The sequence below is a fragment of the Coregonus clupeaformis genome, chromosome 34 (assembly GCF_020615455.1).
Source record: "Coregonus clupeaformis isolate EN_2021a chromosome 34, ASM2061545v1, whole genome shotgun sequence".
In the NCBI taxonomy this organism is placed as follows: domain Eukaryota; kingdom Metazoa; phylum Chordata; class Actinopteri; order Salmoniformes; family Salmonidae; genus Coregonus; species Coregonus clupeaformis.
In genome coordinates, this window is record NC_059225.1 from 13,740,601 (window position 1) to 13,752,083 (window position 11,483).

Consider the following 11,483-nt stretch of genomic DNA (forward strand, 5'->3'; position numbering starts at 1 on the left):
TATGTATGAGCAGCCACCCAGGGCCCAGAGTCAGTACTATATGTATGAGCAGCCACCCAGGGCCCAGTCAGTACTATATGTATGAGCAGGCACCCAGGGCCCAGAGTCAGTACTATGTATGAGCAGCCACCCAGGGCCCAGAGTCAGTACTATATATGAGCAGCCACCCAGGGCCCAGTCAGTACTATATATATGAGCAGCCACCCAGGGCCCAGAGTCAGTACTATATATATGAGCAGCCACCCAGGGCCCAGAGTCAGTACTATATGTATGAGCAGCCACCCAGGGCCCAGAGTCAGTACTATATATATGAGCAGCCACCCAGGGCCCAGAGTCAGTACTATATGTATGAGCAGCCACCCAGGGCCCAGAGTCAGTACTATATGTATGAGCAGCCACCCAGGGCCCAGAGTCAGTACTATATATGAGCAGCCACCCAGGGCCCAGAGTCAGTCTTATTTGAGCAGCCACCCAGGGCCCAGAGTCAGTACTATATGTATGAGCAGGCACCCAGGGCCCAGAGTCAGTACTATATATATGAGCAGCCACCCAGGGCCCAGAGTCAGTACTATATATATGAGCAGCCACCCAGGGCCCAGAGTCAGTACTATATGTATGAGCAGCCACCCAGGGCCCAGAGTCAGTACTATATATATGAGCAGCCATCCAGGGCCCAGTCAGTACTATATGTATGAGCAGCCACCCATGGCCCAGTCAGTACTATATATGAACAGCCACCAAGGGCTTTCACTGACCTACAACCCACCCACCCACACCCTCCACCTATCACCTCTGACCTCTAGCCTTTCACTGACCTACAACCCCTCCCCAGCTCTCACTGATCTGCACTGAGCGCCCACCCCCTCCACCTATCACCTCTGACCTCTAACCTTTGACTCCAGAGAGACTCACCTGCAGTGGATCGTCAGCGTTTGGTTGGCCTCCAGGACTAGGTGTCGACTCTTCACATCCAGAACTGGAACACTGAACTTCCCCTTAGGCTCCCTCTCCACTTTACCTGGGAGAGATAACAGAGGAGATGTCTTATTGGCTTTACCTGGGAGAGAGAACAGAGATGTCTTATAGGCTGCAGGCCAGGCTGGCTCCCATATATTGCTCTTTGCTTATAACAATCAGTGACTGATCATTTCCTCATGAAATCTGAATAAACTTTGCAAAATACTCATACATACAGGCTGAATTTCGCAAAACTACTAGCCACAACGAAGTGATAACAACACGATGGCCCCTAATCTAACATAGCTAACCACTCCCACCATATTAGCCAATAACACCAATGACCACTCACTGTTACACTACTGACCATAGCTCTGGTTCAGGTGGTTAGTGTGAATTATTTCCTTAGTGAAGGAACACACACTAACACCCTGGACCACAGCTATGCTGGCCACAACAACATGAACCAATAAATACCAGAGAACAATGCAACAACTGACCACAACACTAGTGGTGTTGACAGATCAACTGACAGCGTCATCATAGACACTCGCAGGCAGAAACACCACTGACCCTCGTCACCTCCTCGTTCCCATGCCAGTAAGACCACTTGAGGACTAAAGTGGAAATGCGTAAGCAGTGTCACTGTTGTTTATTAAATAAAAGCAACGCTCCACTCCATGGTAACTGAGGTTTATTAATGAGAGATAAATGGTGCTCTCCATCCACCCTTCCTTCCTCTCAGTCCAAAGGGAAACATAATTCACACAGACACGTCCTTAAACCAGCCAACTCCTAAATAGAACATACACAAACCTAATTCACACTGTTGGATCCTATTGGAACATAAACAAACCTAATTCACTATACAGTCATGGTCAAACGTTTTGAGAATGACACAAATATTAATTTTCACAAAGTCTGCTGCCTCAGTTTTTATGATGGCAATTTGCATATACTCCAGAATGTTATGAAGAGTGATCAGATGAATTGCAATTAATTGCAAAGTCCCTCTTTGCCATGAAAATGAACTTAATCCCCAAAAAACATTTCCACTGCATTTCAGTCATGCCACAAAAGGACCAGCTGACATCATGTCAGTGATTCTCTCGTTAACACAGGTGAGAGTGTTGACGAGGACAAGGCTGGGGATCACTCTGTCATGCTGACTGAGTTAGAATAACAGACTGGAAGCTTTAAAATGAGGGTGGTGCTTGAAATCATTGTTCTTCCTCTGTTAACCATGGTTACCTGCAAGGAAACACGTGCCGTCATCATTGCTTTGCACAAAAAGGGCTTCACAGGCAAGGATTGGACTGCTGAGGACTGGGGTAAAGTCATTTTCTCTGATGAATTCCCTTTCCGATTGTTTGGGGCATCCGGAAAAAAGCTTGTCCGGAGAAGACAAAGTGAGCGCTACCATCAGTCCTGTGTCATGCCAACAGTAAAGCATCCTGAGACCATTCATGTGTGGGGTTGCTTCTCGGCAAAGGGAGTGGGCTCACTCACAATTTTGCCTAAGAACATAGCCATGAATAAAGAATGGTACCAACACATCCTCCGAGAGCAACTTCTCCCAACCATCCAAGAACAGTTTGGTGACGAACAATGCCTTTTCCAGCATGATGGAGCACCTTGCCATAAGGCAAAAGTGATAACTAAGTGGCTCGGGGAACAAAACATCAACATTTTGGGTCCATGGCCAGGAAACTCCCCAGACCTTAATCCCATTGAGAATTTGTGGTCAATACTCAAGAGGCAGGTGGACAAACAAAAACCCACAAATTCTGACAAACTCCAAGCATTGATTATGCAATAATGGGCTGCCATCAGTCAGGATGTGGCCCAGAAGTTAATTGACAGCATGCCAGGGCTGATTGCCCAGGTCTTGAAAAAGAAGGGTCAACACTGCAAATATTGACTCTTTGCATAAACTTAATGTAATTGTCAATAAAAGCCTTTGACACTTATGGAATGCTTGTAATTGTACTTCAGTATACCATAGTAACATCTGACAAAAATATCTAAAAACACTGAAGCAGCAAACGTTGTGAAGACCAATATTTGTGTCATTCATTACTTGTGCACTTCATTAAATTGATAAAGCTATAACAGGAAAAAATGAAATTATGTGTAACAATGTACTCTGCTGCAGAGGATAAGTTCATTAGAGTTACCAGCCTCAGAAATTGCAGCACAAATAAATGCTTCACAGAGTTCAAGTAACAGACACATCTCATCATCAACTGTTCAGAGGGGACTGTGTGAATCAGGCCTTCATGGTCGAATTGCTGCAAAGAAACCACTACTAAAGGACACCAATAAGAAGAAGAGACTTGCTTGGTCCAAGAAACACGAGCAATGGACATTAGACCGGTGGAAATGTGTCCTTTGGTCTGATGAGTCCAAATTTGAGATTTTTGGATCCAACCGCCGTGTCTTTGTGAGACGCGTTGTGGGTGAACGGATGATCTCCGCATGTGTATTTCCCACCGTAAAGCATGGAGGAGGAGGTGTTATGGTGTGGGGGTGCTTTGCTGGTGACACTATATGTGATTTATTTAGAATTCAAGGCACACTTAACCAGCACTGGTTTGGGCTATTTGACCAAGAAGGAGAGTGATGGAGTGCTGCATCAGATGACCTGGCCTCCACAACCAAATTGAGATGGTTTGGGATGAGTCGGACCGCAGAGTGAAGGAAAAGCAGCCAACAAGTGCTCAGCATATGTGGGAACTCCTTCAAGACTGTTGGAAAAGCATTCCAGGTGAAGCTGGTTGAGAGAATGCCAAGAGTGTGCAAAGCTGTCATCAAGGCAAAGGGTGGCTATTTGAAGAATCTCAAATATAAAATATATTTTTATTTGTTTAACACTTTTTTGGTTACTACATGATTCCATATGTGTTTTTTCACAGTTTTGATGTCTTCACTATTATTCTACAATGTAGAAAATAGTAAAAATAAAGAAAAACCCTTGAATGAGTAGGTGTTCTAAAACTTTTGACCGGTAGTGTATAACTCGTCATAGTACAGCAGACTGGGTGTGACTTACCAGGTCCTCAGGGCTTCTAACAGTCTCCTGCTTTGAGTAAAGCCTTTCTTTGGGTCCTCCACATCATAACCAGCATGTCAAGTATTTTGACTTTAACAAAAGTGTGCCAGTATGCTATCCTCTCTACTATCCTCCTGATCATACACATCATTGCACTACGACCATAATCTGACCCCTCAGTCACGAACAACCCTCAAATGAGGTTGACTTTATGATGATACATGAGTTGAGTTCACCTCAGCTAGACAATATGAATGTAACCCCATTACTACTATTCATTGTCATGGTTCCCAGTGGATGTCCTATTTAGCAGCTCTAGTTTTACTCACTCTGGTAGTGTTTCCTCTGGTTCCACTCTGAGTCTTACATATGCACACACACACACAAACACACACACACACACGCACGCACATACAAATACACACACCCAGAGTCCTGCAGCAGAGTCTATATGTAGGGGTAAATAGTTTAAAGGAGGAAGGTAAGTCAAGTCTCTCTCAGCACAGGCCCAAGGGGCATTTCAACAGGCTGTGAAGTGGCCAGAAAGTCCCTTCCCATTTTACTCAATACAGCTGGAGCTTTCATCCAACAAACCCTAGTGCCATTTCATACAAGTGTAGGATCACATGTAGTTCAAGGACATGACTGTTTGAAACCCCAGAATGTGCCTGCAAGACAGGAATAAGTTAGTGAGCTGGATGTAGATTACAAAAGGATATTAATTTTTTTTGTGGTTTTTCCTCATGTGTTGTGCATGTTATTCCAATCATGTAAAACACAGAAGTTATTTTTCAAAATGGTGACATTTGCATTTCATCAGAGGGAAATAATAATGCTTGACCTTTGATATCCTGTGTTTCCATGGTACAAATCATGCTTTTCAGATCGTTATGCTGAAGTACTGAAATTCCCACAGACGAACGTTGTTTCTTAACATTCTTGGAACAATTTGAGATACTTACTTTAAGTAGAACCATGAGGAAACCTGTAGGAAATGCTATGCTGAAGTACTGGAATTCCATAGAGATAGATAGAGGACTCATCTTTATATCTGTGCCATTATAGCGTCTGTGACAGCATGGGCAGTGCCATTGAAGCTACAATTCGGACTACTTTAAAATGGTGGAGGCTTGGTGGAAGCCCATGCTAAAACGGCCTTTTGGCCACCACAGGCCTCTATCATTCTCTATGTGAAATTTCCACCTAAGAAACATATAGTTCTCAGAACATTATGTGCTAGATGGGTACCCTGCACCATTCCAAGAACATTGTGGGAATGTTGTATGCAAACTAACCATAGGACAACCATGCTCTCACCAAGCTCTATGAAACATATGGTTCTCAGAACATGATGTGCTAGCTGGGATGTCACTGACGCTTCCTCCACTGGTATACATGTGAAAAAAATGTTTTTGAATTGCAGTATTGTGTTTGTTTTCCCTAAACCAATATAGGCTAATTTTTTCAGTGCAATAAATATAGAGGCCTATTGAATATGAACTATTTATTTAATGGAAAAACAACTTGTTTAATTGGCATTCATCAAAAGTGTCATGATAGTAAATGACCAAATGAGTTTAAAAATTAATAACATTTTGGTGACAATGTTAAAAAATACATTTAATTAATCAAGTAATTAATACAAAAGTAACCCAATTACTCCAGCGTTATTGTCTAAGTCATTCAAATATCATGCATTAAAATGTGTATTTAAATTAGATAAAACAAATGTGATTTAATCATTGTGGACCTTATTTGGTTCCTTGATTTTGCTAATAAAATATGTACAGGAAGAGGACAATTGTAACATTATATCAGGTTTGGCATGACCAAAAAAACTTGTTCCATATACACTGAACAAAAATATAAACGCAACATGTAAAGTGTTGGTCCCATGTTTCATGAACTGAAATAAAAGATCCCAGAAATACGCACAAAAAGCTTATTTCGCTCATATTTTGTGCACAAATGTGTTTACATCCCTGTTAGTGAGCATTTCTCCTTGCCAAGACAATCCATCCACCTGACAGATGTGGCATATCAAGAATCTGAGTAAACAGCATGATCATTACACAGGTGCACCTTGTGCCGGGGACAATAAAAGGCCACTAAAATGTGCAGTTTGGTCACACAACACAATGCCACATATGTCTCAAGTTTTAAGGAAGCGTGCAACTGGCATGTTGACTGCAGGAATGTCCCCCAGAGCTGTTGCCAAACAATTGAATGTTCATTTATCTCCCCTAAGCCGCCTCCAACGTCTTTATAAAGAATTTGGGAGTACATCCAACTGGCCTCACAACCGCCGACCACGTGTATGGCGTCACGGTTTGCTGATGTCAAGATTGTGAACAGAGTGCCCTATGGTGGCAGTGGGGTTATGTTATGTGCAGGCATAAACTACTGACAACGAAAACAATTGCATTTTATCGATGCCAAGTTGAATGCACAAAAGTACCATAACGAGATCCTGAGGCCCATTGTCATGCCATTCATCTGCCGCCATCACCTCATGTTTCAGCATGATAATACATGATAGGCCCATTGTGAAGCCGATTTCTTTTAAGGTGTCTATGACCAACAGATGCATATCTGTATTCCCAGGCCTAATTTATTTATTTCAATTGACTGATTTCCTCTTATGAACTGTAACTCAGTAAAATCAATGAAATTGTTGCATGTTGCCTTTATATTTTTGTTCAGTATAGTATAAAGTTGTTGACCAATAACCATATGTCCTGCACTGCGTCCATACTTTACGCACACAGGAGCCAGTTCGAGCCAGTTCACCTCAGTTTCCTCCCTGTGCGTCTGTTCTAGCCATATGCGATGATTATCGCCAGTTCCTGCGCTCTATAAAGTTTCCTTGCGCTGGTCATGACCCCACACTCATTTATATTAGAACTTCCATTTCACAAATTCATCAGCGTCAGGAAGTAGCCTAACGCCCTGTGTGTGCCGATTCAACCCGGGTGAAAGAGCGCACAGAAAGGCGGATACAAAGCACGGCCACAGAGGTTTCCGTTATCCAAACAACTATCCCACAGGACAGGGCTTATCTACTAAACAATACTTAGCTGTAAAAGAAGCGCACTTCTTCAACCACCCGTGCCATACGACCACACTGATATCTCAATGGGCCGATAAATGAGACAGTAGACGGGAAAACGCCAAGAAGCCTTGTCCTGTGGCCCGGTATGTTCAAAGAGCGGGATGTTGGCTAAACTGTCTGCCAAGTCCCAAGTGTTCGAAGAATGTTCCCCTGGCGTCAATACTATCTCTTTACTGTGACAGTACGCACGTTCCTCCTGATTAAGTAGGAATCCATCTTACATGGTCTTGCACAATAGGACTACTACTAAAAGATGGCAAGTTGGCAACGTATACGCACATCCTGCGTCAAGCATTTAGACAATAATTACGCATAATGCCTCAACGTGTCCATAACAAATCAATTAAGAAAGATAGATAGATATTTAATTTGATATTATTATCAACTATTGACATTTATTTAAAACATGAACACATTAAATCATAAATATAAGCACACATGAATATGGAATAATTTGTGTGATTTGTCCATAGGCGACCAAATAGGGATGGTGAGGGTGTGTCACATGGGGAGCGGGCTGTTGCATCCGTGCAGTTGATAGTTGCATCAATCAGTGAACTCTCTACTTACCTTTTGCGAGTGCACTGCCAGACAATCCACATAGGACCACGAAGATAAAGCAAATCATGTTGTCCGTCTTCTCCGTTGCACAGAAGAGCTATGCAAGAAGAAAGGTGTAACAGAGAGTTTAGTCCTTGTTCTCCAGAGAATAGAAAGCTACAGACCGCACAGCATCAATGCGCTCCTCGCTGCTGCTTCGCATTGATTCTGACGAGTAGGAGAGGTTTCCCGAGTAGAGGAAAGGATAGCCGTGGGAGACGCTACAGAACACCACGCATCAACTCCAGTAAAACTTTTTTCCCATTGTGAGCGTGGGCACCGGTTTTATGCAGTTCCCATAGCAAGCGGTTAACGGGCCTTCCCGTGACGTCCATCGCCACACCCATGGCGCGTAAAAGCCGAGTCCCACCCGTCCCATACCCATTCTCACAAAGTCACTCTAGACTAATTGAAACAATGAAGATTACGTACTGATACTGATACCCTATCTGACCCACAAACACCAGATAACCACACGATTTACTCAAAAACAGTGAGTCAACAAAAGCGTACGCAAGCAATTACGCGCCACTGCTGCGTAAATCTCAGTGACCTGGGTGGCTGCGGGAAAAGTGGCACGTAGGCAATAGGTTATATAGCAAACAGAGAGACTTGCTCGAGACAATTACCAGCTTTTGATCGGACTAGTAATATCCTATATTTTCAAACACCACCAATGTCTATCTACTGTATCTCCCCCATCCAGGTTCCCTATGACAGTGGTCGGTGTATGCCCATGGCATTACCTTACCTGGTGTCAGGCACGCACATAATTCATTCACTTATTCATGGAAAACAGCATGACAGTAGGGGTAGCGAGGGTTTTGACCAGATGGTACACAGCTACGGACGGAAGTGACCTCTCATATCAGGTTATGAGAACATACGCAGCAGGTTAAGATAATTAACGTAGCAGGTTAGGATAATTAGTTTAAGTTTAGGAAAAGGGTTAGGGTGGTTAGGGCTGGATAAAATGCTCTCCTAACCTGCTATGAAAAGTCAATTCCGTCCAAAGCTGTATACTATCTAGCCACAAATGGTGGCGAGTGCTATTAGTGAAAGTGTGCACGAGTCACACTGTAAAACAAATTCTAGTCGTTTCAATTATACTGAACAAAAATATAAACGCAACATTCAAAAATGTCAAAGATTTTACTGAGTTACAGTTCATATAAGGAAATCAGAAAAATTGAAATAAATTCATTAGGCGCTAATCTATGGATTTCACATGACTGGGAATACAGATATGCATCTGATGGTCACAGATACCTTAAAAAAGGTAGGGGCATGGATCAGAAAAAACAGTCAGTATCTGGTGTCACCACCATTTGCCTCATGCAGCGCAACACCTCTCCTTAGCATAGAGTTGATCAGGCTGTTGATTGTGGCCTGTGGAATGTTGTCCCACTCCTCTTCAAAGGCTGTGCAAAGTTGCTGGATATTTATTTATTTAATTTAACCCTTATTTTATCAGGTCAATTGACTGAGAACACATTCTCATTTACAGCAATGACCTGGAGAATAGTTATAGGGGAGAGGAGGGGGATGAATGAGCCAATTGGAAGCTGGGGATGATTAGGTGGCCATGATTGTATGAGGGCCAAATAGGGAATTTAGCCAGGACCCCTACTCTTATGGTAAGTGCCACGGGATCTTTAGTGACCACAGAAAGTCAGGACACCCGTCTAGCATACCATCCGAAAGACAGCACCCTACACAGGGTAATGTTCCCAACCATTGTCTTGGGGCATTGGGATATGTTTTTAGACCAGAGGAAAGAGTGCCTCCTACTGGCCATCCAACAACATTTCCATCAGCATCTGTTCTACCATCCAGGGGCCAACCCTGCTTAGCTTCAGAGGCAAGCCAGCAGTGGGTTGCAGGGTGGTATGCTGCTGGCAAATACTGGCAAGCACTGGAACATGCTGTCATACACGTCGATCCAGAGCATCCCAAACATGCTCAATGGGTGATATGTCTGGTGAGTATGCAGGCCATGGAAGAACTGGGACATTTTCAGTTTCCAGGAATTGTGTACAGATCCTTGCGACATGGGGCCGGGCATTATCATGCTGAAACATGAGGTGATGGCGGCAGATGAATGACATGACAATGGGCCTCAGGATCTCGTCACGGTATCTCTGTGCATTCAAATTGCCATTGATAAAATGCTATTGTGTTCGTAGTCCGCAGCTTATGCCTGTCCGTACCATAATCCCACCACCACCATGGGGCACTTTGTTCACAACGTTGACGTCAGCAAACCGCTCGCCCACACGACGCCTTCTGCCCGGTACAGTTGAAACTGGGATTTATCCGTGAAGGGCAGACTTCTCCAGCGTGCCAATGGCCATCGAAGGTGAGCATTTGCACACTGAAGTCGGTTATGACTCTGAACTGCAGTCAGGTCACGACCCTGGTGAGGACGAAGAGCACGCAGATGAGCTTCCCTGAGACGGATTCTGACAGTTTGTGCAGAAATTCTTTGGTTGTGCAAATGAACATTCAATGATCTGGCAACAGCTCTGGTGGACATTCCTGCAGTCAGCATGCCAATTGCACGCTCCCTCAAAACTTGACATCTGTGGCATGACATCTGTGGCATTGTGTTGTGTGACAAAACTGCATATTTTAGAGTGGCCTTTTATTGTCCCAAGCACAAGGTGCACATGTGCAATGACCATGCTGTTTGATCAGCTTCTTGATATGCCACACCTGTCAGGTGGATGGATTATCTTGGCAAAGGAGAAATGCTCACTAACAGGGATGTAAACAAATGTGTGCACAAATTTTGAGGAAATAAGCTTTTAGTGCATATGAAAAATTTCGGGGATCTTTTATTTCAGCTCATGTTGAGTTTATATTTTTGTTCAGTATATTTTGCATGATGCTTCCTTGACTAGACAACTGACGTTACACAAAATTCAAAAGGCAGCAAGGCACATTTCCGCATATGACCAAATTCAACGTTTTTGCTTACCGTTATATACACATCTATGTGCTTTTACAAAGAAAAATAATCATGTAGGCTATGAGGATCATACGTTTATATTCATAGCTACATCCATCATAACAAGAAATAGACAAAAATGGTGGTCAACTCGTATTTTTTCTCAACTGCTAAGACTAATTGGTGGCGCAGTCCGCTATAACAGTTGGATAGGTCAATGGTTGTGAGTGCTTCGTAGTTCCGGGATTCATCCGTGAAAAGCACACTTCTCCAGGGTGTCAGTGGCCATCGAAGGTGAGCATTTGCCCCCTGAAGTCGGTTATGACGCCGAACTGCAGTCAAGTCAAGACCCTGGTGAGGACTACGAGCACGCAGATGAGCTTCCCTGAGACGGTTTTTGACTGTTTGTGTAGAAATTCTTCGGTTGTGCAAATCCACAGTTTCATCAGCTTTTCCGGGTGGCTGGTCTCACCGCAGGTGAAGAAGCTGGATGTGGAGGTCCTGGGCTGGCGTGGTTACACGTGGTCTACGGTTGTGAGGCCGGTTGAATGTACTGCCAAATTCCCTAAAACAACATTGTTTTAGAGAAATTAACATGACATTCTCTGGCAACAGCTCTGATGGACATTCCTGCAGTCAGCATGCTAATCGCACGCTCCCTCAAAACTTGAGACATCTGAGGCATTGTGTTGTGTGACAAAACTGTACATTTTAGAGTGGCCTTTTCTTGTCCCCAGCATAAGGTGCACCTTTGCAATTATCATGCTATTTAATCAGCTTCTTAATATGCCACACCTGTCAGGTGGACGGAT

The 11,483-nt window shown here is 43.6% G+C and overlaps 1 protein-coding gene across 1 annotated transcript in view; it reads right to left on the reverse strand.

Moving 5' to 3' along the window:
- LOC121549844 (vascular endothelial growth factor receptor 1-like) overlaps positions 1-7,973 on the reverse strand; it is a 42,019-nt gene extending 34,046 nt beyond the window's left edge. Inside the window, 2 exon segments of the mRNA XM_045210451.1 lie at positions 913-1,018; positions 7,692-7,973. Of these exon segments, the coding sequence (XP_045066386.1) occupies positions 913-1,018; positions 7,692-7,749 (164 nt within the window). The 5' untranslated portion in view covers positions 7,750-7,973.
- Between the last annotated feature and the right edge of the window lie 3,510 nt (positions 7,974-11,483).